The sequence below is a fragment of the Bubalus kerabau genome, chromosome 15, assembly GCF_029407905.1.
Source record: "Bubalus kerabau isolate K-KA32 ecotype Philippines breed swamp buffalo chromosome 15, PCC_UOA_SB_1v2, whole genome shotgun sequence".
In the NCBI taxonomy this organism is placed as follows: domain Eukaryota; kingdom Metazoa; phylum Chordata; class Mammalia; order Artiodactyla; family Bovidae; genus Bubalus; species Bubalus kerabau.
Genome location: NC_073638.1, coordinates 74,633,785 through 74,656,687, shown reverse-complemented (window position 1 = coordinate 74,656,687; position 22,903 = coordinate 74,633,785). Strand labels below are relative to the sequence as shown.

At 41.6% G+C, this 22,903-nt stretch overlaps 1 protein-coding gene and 1 non-coding gene across 2 annotated transcripts in view; both read right to left on the bottom strand.

The window, feature by feature from the left end:
* HSD17B12 (hydroxysteroid 17-beta dehydrogenase 12) overlaps window positions 1–22,903 on the bottom strand; it is a 170,742-nt gene that overhangs the window by 7,987 nt on the left and 139,852 nt on the right. Inside the window, exons 7-9 of the mRNA XM_055549348.1 lie at window positions 18,081–18,115; window positions 9,851–9,932; window positions 8,168–8,233 (exon numbers count right to left, since the gene is read on the bottom strand). Of these exons, the coding sequence (XP_055405323.1) occupies window positions 8,168–8,233; window positions 9,851–9,932; window positions 18,081–18,115 (183 nt within the window). The remainder of the gene's footprint in view (window positions 1–8,167; window positions 8,234–9,850; window positions 9,933–18,080; window positions 18,116–22,903) is intronic.
* On the bottom strand, window positions 22,321–22,422 carry LOC129629394 (U6 spliceosomal RNA). Its single transcript, XR_008703225.1, has one exon. It is a non-coding gene; the product is annotated as a U6 spliceosomal RNA (small nuclear RNA).

The following is a 22,903-nucleotide window of genomic DNA, read 5'->3' as shown; positions in this document are numbered from 1 at the left end:
AGAGCGAGCCAAAAGGATACCTGGATAAAGAGCCCTAGACTGGAAGAACAGCAACTGCAAAGGTCCTGAGTGTGCTTGGAGCATCTGAGGGACTGCAAGGAGGTTATACAGAAATAGCAGGGGTGGGGGCAAGCTAATGTGAAATGCTTGCAATCAGAACAACGTAGGTCATAAGAACTCATGATTTTACTCTGAAAGAGATGAAAAACCACAGGACAATTTTGAGCAGAGGAGTACAACGACCTGGATTATGCTTTGAACAGATCACTCTGCAGGAGCGGACTGTGGGGCTGGCAGGGGAGGGAGTGGGGAGGCCACACAGGAAGAGACTGCAAAAGGCCCAGCCAAGAGGTCATGGCGGCTCAGACTAGGAGCAGTGGCGGGTCATGAGAAGTGGTCAGGTAGTGGATGTGTTTAAAGGGTCAACTCAAGTCAGGAGGATTTCCTGATGGATGGAATTTCGGGTGTAAAAGAAAGAATAAGCTAGATACAGGGGGCAGAACATCAGCTCTGAAATCAATAGACCTGGATTCAAATTCCACTTGACCACTTACTAGTCCTGAGATTTTGAGCAAAATATTGAGCTTTTTTTTTTGAGGTTTCTTTCTTGGGGTATACAGCATCTTCCTTATTGCATTATTACAAGGATTAAATAAAACATTGTCAGTTAGAAAGTGTGGGACTTGAACTCTCGTATGTATTAGCAATTATTTTCCAAGTTTTCTAATATTTATATTTTTCATAATGGATTTAGAAAGAAAAACTTAGCTAACATTTAATAATAAGTAAGAGGTATAAGAACACCATTTGCTATAGAAAAATGACTCCGATAACCACCTGGATATCTGAGTCCTTTATGGATACAGATTTAATGTGTTTGAAGAAGGGCTTCCCTGGTGACTCAGGCGGTAAAGACTCTGTCTACAATGCAGGAGACCTGGGTTCAATTCCTGGGTCAGGAAGATCCCCTGGAGAAGGGAATGGTATCCCACTCCAGTATTCTTGCCTGGAGAATTCCATGGACGGAGGAACCTGGTGCGCTACAGTTCATGGTGTCGCGAAGAGTCGGACATAACTGAGCGACTAACACTATCACTAAAGGACGCTTTAGGTTTTTAGTTGTTGTGGTGCAACGTTACTAAAAAAGCCAAGGAAAAACAGCCATGATCACCGACAAAAATAAGGATTCACCTGGTTGGAAGGGGTCTGGGTCCAAAGATCCCAACAGGACTAATTTTATTATTCTTAAAGATATTTCTCAAAGTTGGTGCAGTTGACCAGATATACCTATCTCCTGTGAGACTCTTTCTGCTGCTTCATTGTTCTCTGTATTTAGACTCCATTTGCACTAAAGACATACACCATTGCCTTCTTTTACTGTCATTGGCAATTAACAAGAAGAATGTATGAGGACTTACATTTTCATTCCCAACACCTATTTCTCCACGTTGAGCTTTCTAGCTCGTTGAAGGCTCGTAGATCTGTCTGATTACGCTAAGCAATAAAATGCTTTAACAAAATATACACAAAGAATATCTTCTTTCATTAACAAAATAAACTGGAATCTTGTTTGCTCCCTCACTTCAATTTGTCTGACTTGTTTTCTAAATTTATTCTAAAAACTATGTTTTTTAAAGAATTAGCAAAACTGCCAACTCTCATCACCGAGGAGAAACAAAGAACTGGAAGGCAGGATTCTAAGAGAATGGAGCACCGAGATTTTCTCCATTATGATAAATTCACATTTAAATGGAGCATTCTTTTGTAATCTCGTGCTAAGTGCGACAAGCCCCCCCTTTGTTTTTAGGCCAGACTGGCTGAAACCTACACCTACCTTCTTCGGGTCTGGATGGTCTCCACCTGCATCCTCACCTTTCCTCTGGTAAAGAGTCAGGTAAACTAAACCTGGGCTTCCCTGGTGGCTCAGACGGTAAAGAATCCGCCTGCAATGAGGGAGACCCTGGTTCGATCCTTGGGTAGGGAAGATTCCCCTGGAGAAGGGAATGGCAACCCACTCCAGTATTCTTGGCTGGGAAATCCCATGGACAGAGGAAACTACAGGATTGCAAAGAGTCGGACGTGACTGAGCAACTGACTTTCCCTTTCAAACTAAACCTAATGGGTGGTTTCAGTTAGCAAATGATCCCCGTGTTGAGAACATTTCCAGAGACCTGGCTTTCCAGCTCCAAGCAAGAAGACTATGGTGCAGGATAACACCCCAGGGAGAAGCACGAGGACCTGGCAGAAAGAGCACAGACCTAGGCGTTACTCAAACCCATGCGACCAATCTGGAGGGGGAAATTCCTAAATTCCCTATACCTCCCCCACGCCCCCAACACAGCATCCTCCTTTAGAGTCTTCATAGAACGGACCACTATGTGAAACCATCTCATTCATGTGTGTGTTTGCTTGCTTATTGTCTGTCTCCTTCCCACTAAATATAAACTCTGCCACAGCAGGGACTCCATCTGTCTTTTTGCTACGGCAGCCCCACCTCCCCAGCAGTTCCCTCTCAGTATTTTGAGAGTAATATTATGAGAAAGAGTTCCCTGATGGCCTAATGGTTAGGATTTGGGGCTTTCACTGCCATGGCCCGGGTTCAGTTTCTGGTCGGGGAATTCAGATCCCATAAGCCACTCAGCCAAGATGAGAGATACTGTGAGGTCAAAAATTAGAATGCAGGTGGTAAGTTAGATAAGAATACTACATCAATGTTAACAGTAAAGTTGGTAACTGTATTGTGATTAGTTATTAAGGGTATCCTTATTCTTTGAAAATACATTGAAGGATCTGGAGGTAAAGAAACATGATACACACAGCTCACCTCTCAATGATGAAACAAATGGAACAAAATATTAACCACAAGTGAATCTGCATAAAGAATACTGGGGTGTTCTTTGTACTATTCTTACAAGCTTTCTACAGATTTGAAATTACTTCCAAAGTAAAAAACACACACACAAGAAAGCCTGTGAAAGTTTTACAGAATAAGTGTTCAAGAAGTACAGTTTAAGGATGTCATCTTAGTCTCAGCTCTTTCTTACTTGCTTGGCATTAAGAGATGGAGCCTGGTACTGGGGCCCACCAACTGGCCAGTTAGATCACTTACGACTTTGCCCTCTGAAAGAGTTAAGTATAATTTTGACTGGGATTTAGTTATAGTGTAATAATGAGAACAGATCATTCTTACTGACAGAGCAACTTTCAATGAGATTTACAAGAATGTATTTCTTAGCCTCTATTCTAACGTCAACAGAGTCAAAATGCACCTCTAAGATGTTTCTTATCACTTGTTGTTGCTATTGTTTGTGTTTCCAGGAAATGCTTTGCCAAATCTATTGGCAAATCTGAATTCATGAAGGAAATGTTAAATGCTCTTACAAAATTATAGGAAAGAAGTTGAAGGAAAGATGAGGAGAGCAAAGCAAAGAAAAAAAAATATAACAAAGGAATGAATAGAAAACATTTCAGAATCTGAAAAACATTCTTTCTCCCTCTCTCCAAAGAGCAGTCTGTCATATTTCCACATGGACACAGACCTAGAAAGCGAACCTGTCTTCCAAAGATTAGAAGAAACTGAAATGTGACATCATATCATTAGCCTGGAAACCCTCTAGATAGAGAATTTGAAAATTCAAGACCAGAGACCTATGTGAGCAACGGAAGAAGCTCAAAAGGCCTTAAAAACAGAGGACCGTGCATCACCACGCATCGCCATGCACAGCCAGGGTCTTGCATGAGGCCAGCAGAGGGCAGCTCTCTCGTGTGCCCCACACTAAGGTGCCATAACAGAGACAGGATAAAAAGCCCCAACACACTGGATACAGTGTATCCAAGAAAACACTGGTTGGGAGGGGATAGGGGGAGTTTGGGGCCAGAGAGTATCAGACACAGATATGTAAAAGAAATGAGAGAGGGGCTTCCCTGGAGGCTCAGGGGTAAAGACTCCACCTGCCAATGCAGGAGACACATGTTCCACCCCCGGACCGGGAAGGTCCTGCATGCCGCAGAGCAACTAAGCCCGTGCACCGCAACGATACAGCCTGTGCTCCAGCGCCCAGGAGCCGCACCTACTGAGCCCATGGGCCGCAATTACTGGAGTGCGAATGCTCTAGAGCCCGTGCTCCGCAGAGAGACAGCAGCCCCTCTCACCACAGCGAGAGAGAAGCCCGCACATCAGCGGAGACCCAGGACAGCCAAATAAATCCACTTTTTAAAAAAGAAAGAAAGAAGACAGCAAAAGGTTTCCCAGGTGAAGTGAGGCCGAAGCCCTGAAAGATGGGCAGGGAGAAGGTGTGAAGAGGAGACTGGCAGAGGAGTCGGGGTGAGGGCGTGCCGGCAGCGGAGGAGCCAGTCACGGGCACCGCTGAGCGCGCAGCACGTGCCGGACGTGACAGGGTCCGCTCTGGCTGGAATTCAGGGTGGGATGATGGACCGGTCAGAGGCGACGGCCCCATGGGGTCTGAATCCAACCCTGAACTTGATGGGCAGCCACCGGAGGACTCTGAAGGAAGGCTACACATCTCGGTTGTTTTGAATCAGATCACCCAGGGAACGGGATGTGGGAAGGAGTGGAAGGGCAACCAGCTGATGAATACTCCTCACCTGAAAGACTGCCCAGACCACACAGCACCAGAGAAAAACCAATACTCTGTAACGGAGTTGCATTTAGACTGGATTTTTTTTTCTTATCCCTTTGGTCAGAGTTAACATAAGAGTCTCTTCTACTTCAGCACTCTGATGTGTTCATGCAGAAATGACTACTTTTCCTCACAAACATTGCGGGTTTTGGTTTTTCACCAAGTTCACCCTAAGTCTAAACTTTGAGTGAATTCTCATGAAGGAACACAGGGATCAATGAAATCACATCATTGATAATTCATCTTTAGGAAAAAGAAACATGTATCAAAGTAAAATATTTCCGAAACAAATGCTAATGTGTTTCTATAGTAGCTGCTGGTCACAACAGATCAACAGGCAGAGAATATGCAGAAAAGATCTTTGAAGGAAATCAGACCTGGAAATAAGAGAAGAAAGAGCCTTGTCTGTTCACGGAATTTTGGAAATTGCTCGTCTGCGCTCACAAGGCCTAAGACTGCCTTTTGTCACTGAAACACTTGGCAGCTTCTGGTCACACTGCCTCCAGGTCACTCACCAGTGGGCCTTTAAGATTCCTACTGGGTCTCCATAGTGTTTAAAAATTATTAGTTAATAGCTTGAATATAATTGATTCATCAGAATGAGAAGATGGCATGACACAGTGAGGCACGTGAGGCCTGACCTCCCCGAGTGTTTTACTGATCTCTTGTTACCAAAATACAACACATTCTGTGTAGCAGGTTCAGACTATTAGCATTAAAATAACTGGTGTCAAGAGACGGGGAAGTGGGGAGCATATAGTAAAAACCCTGACCTCCCAGGGTACCCTGTATTCATGGGGAGCTGCAGACTGGAATAACACCAAAGGACTATGATATGGAAGGATCCCTTCAAAGGATCCCTTGAGGGAGACATTTAGAGGAACAGGCTCTAAACTGACCCTGGAAGATGAGGAAATATTTACCCTAAAGATATACGGGAGGAAATGGAACTAAGCAGTCCAGCACCTTCTGCCTAACCAGATGGATCCAATAAATGTTCAGTGGGCTTCCCAGGTGGTGCTAGTGGTAAAGAACCTTCCTGAAAAGCAGGAGACATAGGAGATGTGGGTTCGATCCCTGGGTGAGGAAGACCCCCTGGAGGAGGTCATGGCAGCACACTCTAGGACTCCTGCCTGGAGAAGTCCATGGACAGAGGAGCTGGGCAGGCTCCAGTCCGTAGGGTCACAAAGAGTCGGACACGAATGAGTGACTAACACTGAGATCATCAGGAGATGCCGTGAACCACACAGAGACATATGAAGTGCCTAGCACAGTGCCTGAAAAGTATTCCCTCTGACATTAGCTATTTGTATTGTGATTGATCGTCTGGGGCTTCAGGGTGCAAAAAGGAAAATACTAGGCTCACAAAATGGAAAGCTATAATGAACACTGGATGTGTGAAGAGGTGGGCGCAGGCTGTGGGCAGGAGCAGGAACGAGATAAGGATTGCAATCTCCCAAGACATTGATAAAAATGTGCCTAACCATGGAAATACTGTGAGCCTTCATTTCTTTGTGTTGAGCGATAGCTGATTTGAGACTGATAGCCACAAAACCCCCTTCACTGGATTCGTTTTGTATTTTCACAGCATTGTATCTGTTAGCTACATAATAAAACCAAAGGTCTCTCTAAAAATTAAGTCAAAATAGATCAAAGGCCTAAATATTAGAGCTAAAACTGTAAAACTCTTAGAGGAAAACATAAAGGGGAAAATCAACTATACTTCAATAAAATTTTTTTTAAAAAACCCAGCCGGAAAGCCTCACGACATTTGATTTGGCAATGGTTTCTTGGCTAGGACACCAAGAGCACAGGTAACAGGAATGAAAAATAAGTTGGACTGCATCAAACTTTAACACTTTTGAAAATCAAAGGAGACTACCCATAGAGTGAACAGGTAACCTACAGACTGGGAGAAAATGTTTGTAAACCATATATCTAATAAAGGGTTAATGTCCAGAATATCTAGAAATCCTACAATTCAAAAATAAAAAAGCAAACAACCTAATGAAATAATGGGTGGAGAACTTGGATACTTCTCCAAAGAAGATAGACAAATGGCCAGTATACACTTGAAAAGATGCTCAACATCATTAATCCTTAAGGAAATGCAAATCAAAATCAAAACCACAATGTGATACCACTCCATACACGTAAGCATCAGCTCAGATCAGTCGCTCAGTTGTGTCTGAATCTGTGACCCCATGGACTATAGCCTGCCAGGCTCCTCTGTCCATGGAATTCTCCAGGCAACAGTACTGGAGTGAGTTGCCATTTCCTCCACCAGAGGATCTTCTGGACCCAGGGATCAAACCCACGTCTCTTGAGTCTCCTGCATTGGCAGGCAGATTCCTTACCACGGTGCCATCTGGGAAGCAGTCATAAGAATGGCTATTACTAAAAACAAACAAAAAGAAAATACCAAATATTGGTGAGGATGTGGAGAAATTGGAACCCTTATATATTGCTGGTAGGAATATAAAATAGGGCAGCTATTATACTGTGGAAAACAGTAAGGTGATTCTTCCAAAAAAGAATTATCATATGATCCAGCAATTGCATCTGTGTACATATCCAAAAGAACTGAAAGCAGGGTCTCAAAGAGATGGGTGTAAACCCACGTTCAAAGCAGCATTATTCACAGCAGCCAAGAGGTGGAAGCACCCCAATGTCCATCAACAGATGAATGGATAAACACACGTGACATATACCAGTAACAGAATTACATTAAGCCTTAAAAAGGAAATTCTGACACATGCTATAACATGGATGAACCCTGAAGACATGTTAAGTGAAATAAGCCAGTCACAAAAAGACAAATACTGTAGGATTCCACTCCTATGAAGTACCTGGTGTAGTCAAATTCGGAGAGAAGAAGTAGAATGGTGGTTGTCAGAGGCTGGGGGAGGGTAAATGGAGAGTGACTGTTTAAAGGATACAAAGTTTCTGTTTGGGGCAACTGCAAAAAAATCCTGGAGATGGAAGGTAGTGATGGTTGTAGACAATGTGAATGTACTTAATGACACTGAACTGAATACTTAAAAGCTACAGAAATGGTGTTTTTGGTGTATATTTTACCACAATTTTAAAAAAGTAAAAAAATCACTACCATACCTATATTAACCTGGTAAATGCAGTCATCCTCACTTTAGTAAAAAGTTAGCTTTATTCAGCACTTTCCTCTCCTATCATTAATAAACAGTGGCACTCCTTGCACACTTGGCAGCTACGAGATACTGATGGTCTAATTCTTTCAAAATAAAATCATAAGCACTTACAATTACTATGCACCAACTGTTTATGCTGCATAGTTCTACTTTAGGGGTCATTGATTTAAAATTCTAGAGAATAACTGTTTTAAATCTAGACTTAAGGGCATAAAGGAAAAGAAACCATCTCTTTAATGATGTGCTAACGTCACATTCACTTACCCAGGAATGTGATTTTCTTTCGTTGCCAAGACAGCAACAGTTGCTGTGGAAACCACACAAAAACAGGGATACTTAACTGAAACGAACTCTACTCACCTGCACAAAGATGCCCTTGCTCTTATATTCCTCATGGAGGCATTGAGAGAAGAAATCTACAAAAGCCTGGGAGGGGGTGGGAGTAAGAACACACACATTACATCAATCAGCCTGATCTGTAGCCATGGAAACAAAAATAATCAACTAACCATTTAACACTATAATTTCTAATCATTCTTTTCACTTCAAATGAAGATGAGACCTTAAAAAAAAAAAAACAAAACTCAAAACCTCACGTTTTCTTTATTTGCCACTTAATTAAGTATTCTTTCACCAAATATAATATCTAATTCTGACTGAACTGGAAAAGGCTCTTCTTTTCTTTTCTGTTTTCAGAAAATTACTTTCCAAGAAAAAAAACCTCTTATTATATAACAAAGGATACGTTCCTCTTCCCCACCTGCCATTCGAACAGAAACACAGGATGAATTCTGTTCAAGTCTGTTCTATGGGGATTTTGTTGTCAGTAAAGAGAAGAAAAGAGCAAGCATTCTCTTTGTCCTTTGGGATGGCAAGATCCAAGAGGTGCAGAGATGAACGTGACAGCCCATCTTCTTCCAACAGAACAACTCTAAATCTATTTGTAAAATATACCATTTTTTCAAATGTGGACTCAATCTCAGGCTTGAAATGTATCGGTGATGACCCTACCAGAGCCCCTGTTAATAATATTAATAGTCTTGTGCCTGTGGAGCAGAACAGGCAAGAAGAAGTGCACCAGTCACTTCAAGAAACATGGTGTTCATTTTAAACATGCCTACTGTATGTTTCAGAGATATGGAAAGCAGGTAGATTCCAGGGTGGGGGGTGGGGCCAAGCTTTTTCAAAATACATGACTTTTCAGTTTTTCCAGGGGCTGAAAGGCAAGGGAAAAGAGGGCAGGTATTTTGCTCTTTTTTACCCCCTGCACAATGCAAGTTCTTACTGTGCATTTTATTTTGCTCATTTTCCTCTAAAAGCAGCATCTCAGTGGTCACCTTTACTTCAGAGATGTATCCTATGCTTCAACAATGTATTTGAGAATCATGCTATTGACCTGCAGGCAGTATAAAATGCATTCTAAATCACTGTCCGCAGTGTGGTGTGAAGAGGTGAATGGTGGTGTGGTATAGAATTATGGAATCTTACAGAGAGCTCTGGAAATTCTTACCTCACTCCAGAAGTGGCAGTAAATATCTCTGAATTTTGAATAATGTTGCCAAACATTCACAGTTCCCCATCTATCTTGTGTCTGCCATGTTTACCTATGTGCTGACTAGCTGCAATCCTGCTATTCAGTTCTGCGGACTTGGCACTCAAGCTGTATGCTGAGTCATTCATGAACCAAATCCCCAGTCTTAGACTCACTAACACCATGTTCTGATCAGCTGAGCTAACTGGCTCAGACTAGCTCTCTATTGGAAAGTACAAATACCAATTTTAAAACCAGTGAACTGTGAGGAAAAAAAAAATATCATCTGCAGATCTGAGATCTTGGCGCCTCAGTTCGGTTGTAAAGTTGATACCAAGCAGTCTATCTCCAGCTCCGGCTCTTCTGAAACTAGGGTTGGCTATTTTCCTTTTCTTCTCAGTCCATTTGAAAATGGCTAGAGAGAGAACTTCAAGAAAGTCCATCTCTTATTTTTCAAACTGAAAACGATTCTTTATTCTTCTTCTGACACCATTTACTAAAAAATTGTTCACCTTGGTTGCAGAGTAGATGGTCAACAGTGGGACTGGGTACATGCCAGTGGCAGAGGAGATGTTCAGAATTATGCCTTTAGATCTAAAAAAAGAAGATGCAAGTGAACAGAGTGAAATCAAATATACAATTCTAAGTTACAGATTGAGATATATAAAACTATTTGAAATAGAACAACCTGGCTGTTTTTCTAACCCACCTCTCTCCTTGCCTTTCATCAGCAAGTGCTGTGCTTGGTCAGTGAATGAGACATAACTCAATCAACTAAAAACAGCTCTTCTTTGCAATTAGCTCACTTCTCAGTTTTAGTAATCTGGGGCATGACCAGATTAGATCTTTGGTCTTCTTGAGTTGATGTCTATCCTCTGAGGTCTTCTCTGGCCATAGCACCAAGAATTATCACCCTTAAAAACACTCTCATACTCCTGGTATGCTTTTAATTTGGCACATTATCACATACTATCATGCTGCAGCACTTAATCACTCTATGATTATCAGCATTTTTATCCCTCATAAAACCCATCAGCTTCTGGACATCAGAACTCTTAACTTACGCTTTTCCTCAAAATACTCTGCCTGTGGTGAGCATGTAACAGGTACTTACATGAATGAATGGCTACGCCCCGCCTTCTTATCTTCCCCAGGTGGTAGGCATTCAGGTGCTAAATGAAGAGCTGACTCTAAAGTCATGCTACTCCATAGTTCACCAAATCATATTCTTTTGCCAAAAGGCAAAGCTCAAATACTACTGTAACTTTTAGAAACTAGTGAGATTTCAGAGTCAGAAAGTTACCAGGAACGACTTGTTCTACAAATAAGTAAAAATTAGTTTGAGAAAAGCAATGCTGCAAATACCCATGTTGTTAGCAGTTGTATATGGCTTGAGTAAAGTGTGAAATTAGGGTTTTAGAAATTTTAGACAGAATTAACAACCAACTTTTGGTCCTCAAATCCATTCTCCCTGGGGAATTGGTCCCCTTATTCAGCTACGTCAACTTGGCCCTGCCTGTCTCCTGCCCTCTAGACCAGGTTGCTGTCCTTCATCTTTCATGCTCAGTCGCTCAGCTGTGTCCAACTGTGTGTGACCCCACGGACTGCAATCCACCAGGCTCCTCTGTCCATGGGATTCTCCAGGCAAGAATACTGGAGTGGGTTGCCATTTCCTTCACAGGGAATCTTCCCTACCCAGGGATCAAACCCGGGTCTCTTGCATCTCTTGAGTTGGCAGATGGATTCTTTACCACTGTGCTACCTGGGAAGCCTTTCTTTCAACTTGAAAGTGAAAGTTGCTCAGTCGTGTCCAACTGTTTGTGACCCCGTGGACTATACCATCCATGGAATTCTCCAGGCCAGAATACTGGAGTGGGTAGCCTTTCCCTTTTCTAGGGGATCTCACCAGCCCAGGGATTGAACCCAGGTCTCCCTCATTGTGGGTGGATTCTTTACCAGATGAGCCACAAGGGAAGCTCCAGAATACTGGAGTGGGTAGCCTATCCCTTCTCCAGGGGATCTTCCCTACCCAGGAATAGAACCGGGGTCTTCTGCATTGCAGAAGGATTCTTTACCAATTGAGCTATCAGGGAGGCTTGCTGCTGCTGCTAAGTCACTTCAGTTGTGTCCGACTCTGTGAGACCCCATAGACAGCAGCCCACCAGGCTCTGCCGTCCCTTGGATTCTCCAGGCAAGAACACTGGAGTGGGTTGCCATTTCCTTCTCCAATGCATGAAAGTAAAAAGTAAAAGTGAAGTCGCTCAGTCGTGTCTGACTCTTCTCGACCCCATGGACTGAAGCCTACCAGGCTCCTCCGTCCACGGGATTTACCAGGCAAGAGTACTGGAGTGGGTTGCCACTGCCTTCTCCAATCAGGGAGGCTTACTTTCTCATTATTCTTGGCCTGAAATTTACTTCCCAAGGCCTTTTTTTTTTTTTTCGTATTTTTTAAAAGGACTATATAGGCCCTTCTTATGCAAACTAATAAAAGAAACAAGATCAAATGGCTTCTAAGTTATTTTAGACATAAATCTGAGAAGAAATAATCCCCAAAGGTCATTCAGTCCATCTGCCAGCCCCTAGGCGAGATGCCACTTCAACCATCAAATGGAAGTCTGGACCCTCCACTTAATGAGTCACTGAAAATGAGTTGTTTTTCTGCTTCTGTTTTTTTGAACTGAAGTCTTTATTAGTAATATACACTTTCCTAAGTGGTGACTCAATTAACAGGTTGGACATAGAAATCAAATCTCAAATTTTCTGAAGAAAGTTCGAAATATTTGGTCAACGTATTAATTATACTATTCTTGTAGTTTTTGCCTGTGTCTCTCACACAGACAGAAAAGGCTTTTCTTTTTAAATTTTAAGAGTAAGAATGTCTATCAGGACTTAGAACCCAATTATTCTAAGATAAAAACAGGTGAATTAGCAATTAGTTATCTAGTAATTTCATTTTATCTATATTTGTGAGAAATTCCTTTGATTAAAAGGGGTTAAAAACCACCTTTGTTACTCAGACTTTTAATACAGTATTAATTTATGATGTTTAAAATATCTTTATATTATATATTATAATATATATTATATATATAATATATATATATTAGGGTGTTAAAAATATTCTGAAATTAGACTGTGGTGATGATACACTCTGTAAATATACTAGAAATCACCAAATTGTACACTTTAAATGAGTGGATTTTAGGACATGTGAAATATAGCTCAATAAATCTATATATAAAGAGAGTGAAATATATTTATAATTTATTGGAATGTGTTGCCTTTGAGTTAAAAGCAGATCCCAATCAAGTAGAAGCTATCTCCTGCAGTACAATCTGCTTTCTGAGAATAAGCCCGAATCTTTGCACCTCGTCCTGAGCCCCAAGCACCCATGCAAGTTTAGGTGGTGTTTATTTTAACATTTTCTCAAATAACCAGGAACTGCTATATCCTCACTCATCACAGCAAGTGAAGAAAACCCATTCTGAAGTGGTTGTAGAAGATGATGTTTTTCACTGTGGCTGATCACTGCTGGCTCAATCAGTGGGACTCTGGGCTAGATAATACTCAATTTGGCTAAAAGGGCGGCATGTGCCCTCAAACAAAAATCTTACATTCTGTTTCTTTCCTTTCTCACAAGTGAAATACAATTTAAAAGTCTTCCAAAAGTTAAAGTATAAAAGTTATTAAAAACATTTTTGGGGAGTTGCCCGTGGTCCAGTGGCTAAGACTCTGAGCTCCTAATGCAGGGAGCCTAGGGTTCAATTCCTGCCCAGGGAACCAGATCCCACATGCTGCCATGAAGACTGAAGATCCTGTGTGCTGCAACTAAGACCCAATGCAACCAAATAAATAAATATTAAAAAAAAACAACCCATTTTTAAAAAGGAAATCTTGACCTCACCAAAATGGATTCCTAAAATGCCACTCACCAAAGCAATGATTTCAATACAGGAAAGTTCATTGCAAGATAATAAAAACCTTGTTTCTGCTTGCAAAATTAATACAGACCAATAGTCAAATATGATCTGCTACAATTCTGCAAGCATGTGCTTTGAATTGTTTACTCTTTGAGGGAAGTGAGATTTTTGTTTCCCAAATATTCTACCTTAATTTAAAAATTTTCAGAGGGTAGAGTTAGTTTGACTTAAGTGAAAAGTCGGAATTGAAAGATACTTCATTCAAAACACAATATTTGTGCTCTAAAATGCATTAAAAAGTATATGGAGAGAATGCACTAGATCTAAGTAAACATGAAACAGACAGCATTTATCACTGGACCAAAATGACAAGGGAGAAAAAAACACCCTTTCTACAAAAACACTGTGCTGCAAAGCAGCACACGTTATTTGTTTGTCTTGCAAAAGCCCTCCCACACACAAGTCTCTCTTTCTCTCCAAGGATAATGATATTCAACTTAGTTTTGTCTGGATCACAAATAACACCTTTGCAGAGTGGTCTTACTCTCTGTACTGTATACAGTATCTATTCTTTACGTAGAGATGGGGATGCACATTTGGGACCGAGAGACACAAAGGACCAGCCTCTAAAATCAGCTACTCTATCTAGTGCTAATCCCCCATCTAAGCAGAATTAGTGACGTCAAACTAGTTTCCATGGCACAGCCAGACTCAGGACAACTCTGTTATATCAAGCAGAAGAACAAAATGGGCTGCGCTTAATTGCACACAGAAACAAACATAAAACCAAACCCTGGCTAATCTCTCATTTTCTGGGGAATTGGGGAACAATTCTAAGATTGGAAGGTACATTAAGAATATTTGCTGAAGTTCCATAATGAAGACTCCCAATGCTCATATTTCTGAACATTTCCAGTCTGTTATGACAAATATCCAAATAAACAAGTCCAGTAATATTTTCTGTGATACAACCTTCTTAATTCATCATGCTGCTTACTTGCTAACAGCCACACGATGGTGTCTCAGTGGCATAAGTTATTGAGGATCTGCTAGAATTAAAATACTGCAAAGACAAAGCAGAAACCACGACTTCTGATAAGGAAGCACTTTTTCATCTAAAAATATTCTCTTCAATGACTAGCCCTCCCACCAGCCAGACATTAAACACATATAACCCTATGAAATTCAGTTCCTTGCATTTATAGCTTTCTATCGTTATGCTATCTAGAATTTCCTAAGTTCGGTAAAATTCCCAATTAGAAAACTCTCCTTAATGATCACTTGGATGAAAGAGTTACCAAGCCTCTTTTCTTCTACACATGCCCCACTATTCTATCAGATAGCTGTAGCATCCTTGTGCACAGCTCTTAAACAGTATTGTCATGGAGGAAGTGACAGGTCTCCCATGAAATAAGTCTCTGATTTCCACCTTCCTTAGGACTCTCATCATTGCTCCACGCTGCACGTGAGGAGGGAGGCTTAAATGTTGCTGTGAAGCACTGGAACACAGGGTTGGTCCTGTGGACAGCTTATAGGATACAGAGAGTGATGGCAGAAAAAGGAGGGTTGGGCAAAAAAGACTACATCCCAGTTCTTCATATTTTTACTTCTTATCAGGGAGCACTTAAGTCTGCTCTTGGAGGGTCATTACTTTTTTTTTTTTTTAAGCTGAAACATAACACTGAATATTGGTACAGATAGTTCTCTAACAGGTTCTCAAAAAGAGAAACATATCAAAACAGAGTTCCATGTCAGAAAAGAATCCTGGATCACGGGGGTCAGGTATATAATTAGAACCAGCAATCCAAATACATTATACAAATATTGCTTTGTTGAAGAAAGTTTGCAAACATTTCCCACATGAAAGAGAACTGCCTGCCCTAAAACACCATAACATGTCATAATTCCACCCTAAGTAATACAGTATGAAAGGGGCTATTTTTAGCTTTTCCATGGTTGTTATGGCAACCACCTCCTGGCTCCAGCTGTACACAATGTTTATAATTCCAGGGAAGTGGAAAGAGCAAGGTTCCTCCATAACATAATTTTGTAGTTTCTACTTCTATGGTAATAATAATACCTTAGTTTGATTATAGAGACTTGTTTAGTGATAGTCAGTTGGCCCTAGGCTAGAGTTCTAGAGAGTGTGGGAAGCCACATACATCAGAAGCAGCATCAGTGAAAGGAAAAAAAAAAACCAAAACAAACCCACCACAACAAAGAACTCTGCTATTCCTCAATGGAGATACGAAACCTACAGCAACCAGCCATAGGAAATAAATCATTTGGGGATGGCTCACAGGGCAGGCTATGATCAAATCACTTATAATGTGTAAGTAAGAAGGCTTTGAGATGATCTGTGAACTTGGAGTCTTTCTTCCCTCTTGGGCACACAGAAGACAACGCTTCTGGTCTCCCCTGCGGTTAGCTGTAGCCTGTGACTGAGTTCTAGACCATGGAACGAGCGTAGAAGACAGGGACACCACTTGCAGGCCTGACCCATGAAACTCTGTAAAATCATCCTTCCTGTCTCTTCTCTCATTTGCTAGCTGGGTGCAGATATTTCTGCAGAGAACTGCAAGGCCTATGGAAAGAGTACCATGCTGTGCTTAGTCGCTCAGTTGTGTCCAACTCTATGCGACTCCATGGACTGTAGCCCACCAGGCTCCTCTGTCCATGGGATTCTCTGGGCAAGAATACTGAAGTGGACTGCCATGCTCTCCTCCAGGGGATCTTCCCCACCCAGGGATCAAACCTTGGTCTTCCGCATTGCAGGCAAATTCTTTACCGTATGAGCCACCAGGGAAACCCAAGGGAAGAGTAGGCCCCCCTCAACTCCAGATGGAAGGAGCCTGAGATCCCTGAGTTGACTGTGTAGAGCAGAGTCCTGACCACTGATCCACACCAGACTGTGATGTGAGGGGAGGATCAACCTTGAGAATTTTAAGTCATTGAGATTCTGGGGTGGTCCGTTACAGCAGTTAGCCTGCCTGGACTAATACAACAAGTAACTCCTTTAATTCAAACAGACAGACCTGTTCCTTCTCCTATCCCAAAAGTACCAATTCATAAAACCCCCTTACATTTCTGACTAGATCTTCAGCCGTGATAGCTTTCCACCAGATCATTTCACAACCTCAGTGTAAAATCAATCTGATTTCTTAAAGACAAGGATCCAATTCATCTTCCATATGATGAACTTTACTCAGTGAACTGGATGGATCCTTTCTTTAGCATTCTTTATCTAAGGCTTCAGCTACAACTGTGATGTTGGCTTCTAGGTCTGCAGAGACGTGTGAGCACGTTGTATCATGTATTAGCTCATTATGTAGCCTCATGGCACTCAGGTTCTTTGAATCTCACTTTTTATGTCAAATGAGGGGGGATTGGTTTCAATTAAAGTACTGAAATTCCATGATTCAATTCAAGTCTGATTCGTCATAACCAGTATCTCTCTGGATATGGTTTTTAACAACACACTTAAAAATTCCTCTGTGGAATGTATTTTCTTTTTTAATGGGTAGAATACTACCCTGAATTTATTCTGTGTCACTTGTAGATATCCAACTAGAATTAAGCTTTGGACCCAAATTTCATGCATCTTGAGTTCTACTATGTCTGCCCTAATTCTCTATAATCTTTCAGGATTCTGGTCTGGTTTGACCATCTTCACTTTCATATCATCACCATCAGGGGCATGCTCGACCATCAGTAAGTAGTTAAAAGGTTTTAAAGGGAAAGTTTACTAAAATAAAGCAATTGAGACATTAAAAAATCACACATAAAATGGAATTACAAACAAAGAGCCTTACTAAAAAGTAGCTACCAACCAAATGGATTCCGAACTTCAGTTTCCTCATCTGTACAATGGTGGGAGGCTATCAAAGTTATATAAGCAAACACTTATCGGGTTCTCAGCCTGACACCTGGCAAAGAATACGTAATCGACAAACATAAGCTGTAAATCCTTGCCTGAAGCTGGTCATGGAGACTCCTTCACGGAAGTAGGGTCCCTGGCTCTTTGCAAAGGTGTGATTCCTGTGGCTCTCTCCCAAACTCAAAGCCATTTTGCACAGCAAGGATGACTGTGAAACCCTAAATTTAGCAAATGACCAAGCCAGCCCATCCCTTTGCAACAGGTTTGCTTTGAAAGCTTAGCCATCACTCAGACTTCTCCAAGGGAGGAACAGAATTTAATTCCCATCTTATACTTCCTGCTATTCCTAATGTAAGGACTTAGCAACACATTTCTCAAGAGAAATGAAGACATCTAGCAAATCCTAGTGGAACCCAATACAAATACAGCTGAAGCTAGAGGACATAGCCTTTTTTCTCCAAGGGCAGGGGTAGGGGAGGCTGACCCCTTAAGATGACTTTATAACATGCCTAAGTTCCTCATACATCCTTTCTCCCATAACAGAAAAACCAGAGGATGGGGGGTCTTGCTTCACAAAACTCCACTGAGCTGGGCTCTGACAGCGTATCGCTTTAAGAAGGCATTCCCGGGAATATCCCAGGAACTCCATCCACCCCCTCAGAAGAGCAGGCAATTGAGTTAGTGACGGTGACTCAGGCAGGCTTTTTAATCCTGATGTAAAGGAAGCACCACCACCCTGGTGAGGGAAATAAGAAGGGAATCGAGGGGAAAAGGCCTCCACCACCGGATGACTCATGCCCTACCGTGTGACTCGCCTGGCACATTACTCTGTCACCAAGACATGGAAGGGAGGTTCATTAGTCACTTTAATGAAATTTTCAAAGAAAGGATTCTCCCTATAAATAATCATGAGCTTGAGTGTTTGTGTGTGAGCTTATGACTCACCTTTCTACCATGCCAGGCAGGACCAGCTGTGTCATCTGTGAAAGAGAAAAACAAAACATCCATGGTGACTGAGGATGCAGGCCACTGAGAGTGGAGAGAACTTGCCCACACAAACAAGGGGGGAATTGCCGAGCTGCTCGCCACTTCTACAGACAGCAGTTTATTTTATAGACTTTATATATTGGGTTGGCTAAAAATTTCAATTGGGTTTTGCCATACCTTCTTATGGAAAAACCTGAATGAACTTTTCTTTTCTCTTTGATAGATAAGAGATGGATTTATTTACAGAGAAACACACTCCACAGACAGAGTATGGGCCATGCAGAAGGCGAGAGCGACCTCGGGGGAAACACACTCCACAGAAGTACGGGCCGTTGCAGAAGGCAACAGCGCCCTGACTGAATGTTACGAGTGCGCAAAAAGGAATCTGAGGAAATTACTGGAGATAACACTGGAAACACTTTCAGTGAACCTGGCTAAAGTTAGTCTTGCCTGAAATGTAATACTGGCATGGAGATCTTCAAATAAGTAAGGACTTATGGTGAAATCCATGTCTCCCAAAATACATTCTCAGTAAAAAGACATACATTACAAGAAATATCCTGCCTACCAAACTTACTTAAGCTTTCTAATCTTAACAGATCAAATAATTTTTTTTCCAATCAAAAAACCTTTAGGAGAATGCCATAAAGTGACATGTAGGCAAATATTAAGTCTATCTTCACATGCATTTCTTCTCCTGCTCAAGCTAATTGTGAGTAAAATGCATCCTTGAAGAAAGTTGATATTATCTGTCGTCTTAAGTAACCAACAATGAAAAAAGGGGCACCAGCATTTTTATTTTTTATTGGCCGAGCCAAGCAATATGCAGGATCTTAGTTCCCTGATCAGGGCTTGAACCTTGGCCCTCTGCCGTGGAAGCACAGAGTCCTAACTGCTGGGCTACCAAGGAATTCCATGGACACCCCATTTTTAAAGGACTTCATGACTGTTGCCTAAATATATATACTATGACGAGAGAAACTATTAATACTTCTAAACTCTATTTTAAGATATTATTAACTCAGAAAAGTTAAGACATCCACTGGTTTAGTCAAGGCCACATCACAGTTACGCACCTAAGTTGGAACATGAACTCTGGATTCCTGCACACCATCAGTTCAGGAAAAAACAAATGCTGTTTTGTTACAGAGAAGTTTGCATGTATGCCAGGCACAGGAATCTCAAACTTTCTATCTTGAATAACATTATGCCTTAATTAAAATAGCATTCTGACAAAGAGAGCATTCTTTTCCTAGAAACACTTCAAAGAAAGAAAAAGCATCCAGACTTCACCAACATAGAACCTGCCCTGCAGAGCTCTCAACTCAGAGGTCAACTTTGGAGCTGCTGCATACACTTTTCCAGGAAAGATGTGAATTTGAACCGACACCATGTCATAATAGGAGAACACACTGCCAACTTCTAAACAGACAAAGTGGTGTCTTCAAAGCCTAGGAGGATCATTTCACCAGAAGTATCTGATGTGGCCAAATCTTCCAGGTGAAAAAAAGGAGACACTGTAAGAAAAGAGTTTGGCCTGAAGCATCTCCAGTCTTCCTCCTTCTGTAATGCTGTAATCTCATATAGTTCAGTTCAGCCACTCAAGTTGTGTCCGACTCTTTGAGATCCCATGGACTGCAGCACACCAGGCTTCCCTGTCCATCACCAACTCCTGGAGCTTGCTCAAACTCATGTCCATCGATTCAGTGATGCCATCCAACCATTTCATCTTCTGTCATCCCCTTCTCTTCCTGCCTTCAATCTTTCCCAGCATCACGGTCTTTTCCAATGAGTCAGTTCTTCGCCTCAGGTGGCCAAAGTATTAGAGTTTCAGCTTCAGCATCAGTTCTTCCAATGAATAATCAGGACTGATTTCCTTTGGGGTGGACTGGTTGGATCTCCGTGCGGTCCAAGGGACTGCAGTCTCATATAAGGTGATATAGATAATGAACCTAGCACAGACAGCCAGCACAGAGTAGGCCCTGAAACGAAACTGTGGCCCTTGTTGCCAGTGTGTACTCTTCTTTCAGGACACAGCACCACTAAGTACCCAGGACCCCCTTAAGCTTGCTGTGCTTGACAGTTGAGAGCAAAAAATGGTAACACATTTTGAGGTCATCCAGTTCAACTCACCACACAGAAGTTTCTGGACTGCTGCTGCTTCTGCTGCTAAGTCACTTCAGTCGTGTCCAACTCTTTGCAACCCCATAGACGGCAGCCCACCAGGCTCCCCCATCCCTGGGATTCTCCAGGCAAGAACACTGGAGTGGGTTGCCATTTCCTTCTCCAATGCATGAAAGTGAAAAGTGAAAGTGAAGTGGCTCAGTCGTTTCCGACTCCTAGCGACCGCATGGACTGCAGCCTACCAGCTCCTCCATCCATGGGATTTTCTAGGCAAGAGTACTGGAGTGGGGTGCCATTGCCTTCTCCAGTTTCTGGACAGTTTCAGCAATATTGTCCTGCAATCTGCATATCATACTACATCACAGATAGCTTCCCATGCTAGTACAGACAGACATCAGGCATGGTAACAGTTGTGGGGGATTTTTCTTTGTAGGGATAGACTATATGCATTTTTAGCAGTATCTGAACACATACTTTATTTAATACATTTCATCAGGGGACCTTAATGCTTAGGCTCATATATTATAAGGAGGTTCCCAGCATTTTGTGAGAAGTTGTTAAACAGTTCCCCCAATGTCCTGAGATCCCCAGAAACCAGATGAGGAAGAAGAAGACTGATAATAAAAAATTTTCTCACCCAGGGGTCGGGGTGTGTGCATGCACACGTGCATTTGGGGTGAGGAGTGAAACTTGTTATGTGTGAAGTAGCGAAGTGGAGTTGACAGGGGGCGCCACTGACCACCTACCTTTCCCGCACAAAAGGAGAGGAGGAGAGATGGGATTTGCAGGCAGTGATCAATCTGGAGAACTACCAGGAAAGTCTACAAGATCTGCTGATGGAGTTCTTTATTCTGACCAGGGATCTAAGTACCACTTGAATATTTAATAACTGGTTGTGCAGAGTTTTAAAGTTCAATTCAGAGTTTTTTTTTCCCCCCAAGACATAAATGTACACACTTAAATACAGTCCAATAAGAAATAGCACTTTAAGCTGGGCTATTAAGGACATACAAATGCACACTTTGGGAGCTATTTTTTTCCTTATACTGTGTGCATGTCATCTATGAAATGTCTCCTTTCTGAATGGTAAAAATTACCCAGGAAACAATCAGAGACAAAATAAAACCTTGTAAGATATTATCTTATTTAAAAAATTATATCAACAGCACGCTAAACATTAAGTCAGTCCTGATGGTTGTTAATGTGTAGATAGCTTCAAAATATATTCACTTTTTCTCCCAGTTTCATTTGAGATATAATCTACATAACTTTTTTACTAGTTTAAGGTACATATCGTGAAAGTGAAGGAGGAGAGGGAAAAAAGTGGCTTAAAACTCAACATTCAAAAAACAAAGATCATGGCATCTGGTCCCACTACTTCATGGCAAATAGATGGGGAAACAGTGGAAACAGTGACATGCTTTATTTTTGTGGGCTCCAAAATCACTGCAGCTGGTGACTGCAGCCATGAAATTAACAGACACTTGCTCCTTGGAAGAAAAGCTATGACAAACCCAGACAGCATATTAAAAAGCAGAGACATTACTTTGCCAACAAAAGTCCGTCTAGTCAAAGCTATGGTTTTTCCAGTAGTCATGTATGGATGTAAGAGTTGTACCATAAAGAAAGCTGAGCGCCAAAGAATTGACGCTTTTAAACTGTGGTGTTGGAGAAGACTCTTGCAAGTCCCCTGGACAGCATGGAGATCAAACCAGTTAATCCTAAAGGAAATCAGTCCTGAATATTCACTGGATGGACTGATGCTAAAGCTGAAACTCCAATACTTTGGCCACCTGATGTGAAGAACTGACTCCTTGAAAAAGACCCTGATGCTGGGAAAGATTGAAGGCAGGAGGACAAGGGGACAACAGAGGATGAGATGGTTGGATAGCATCACCGACTCGATGGACATGAGTTTGAGCAAGCTCCGAGAAGCCTAGTGTGCTGCAGTCCATGGGGTTGCAAACAGTCGGACACAACTGAACGACTGAAATGAACTGAACTGAAGGTATACATCATAAGGATATATGTATATATTGTAAGATGATTACCACAATGAAGTTTAGTTAACATCAAAAATACAGAATGCTTTACTATCTGTGTGTCATCCTTGCACAGGGGCCATGCTACTCTTCCCGTATCATTTCAATTCAAGTATCTCTGCTGCTGAAATAAGTCTTTCTGTTCTTGTTACTCAGTCACTAAGTTGTGTCCGATACTGTGGACTGTAGCCCATCAGGCTCCTCTGTCCCTGGGATTTCCCAGGCAAGAATACTGGAATGGGAAGCTACTTCCTTCTCCATAGTATTTATACAAGTGAATTAAAACTCAAGAAGTTTTAATAACACAAAGGAAGAAGCAGTGTTTTCAATGCCTGACTATTAAAGGGCCAGAAATACTTGTTGCAATCCTCATTTGAACAAATGATTCATCATCAAAGATGGAAATTCATGCATGAAAATGTTAAATTCTTTTGTATTGGTCATTGGTTTCTCCTCTTAAATTCTGTTTCTAAATTATTTCTCCTTGCCATAAAATAGAGTATCTTCTTGGATTTGTCAGATATAACAACACTAAAAAGCCTAGGAAGAGTTAACCTGAAATCCGCAGGCTTTTATAAGGCGGATTAATGCCTTCGTCTATACTTAAATTATCTT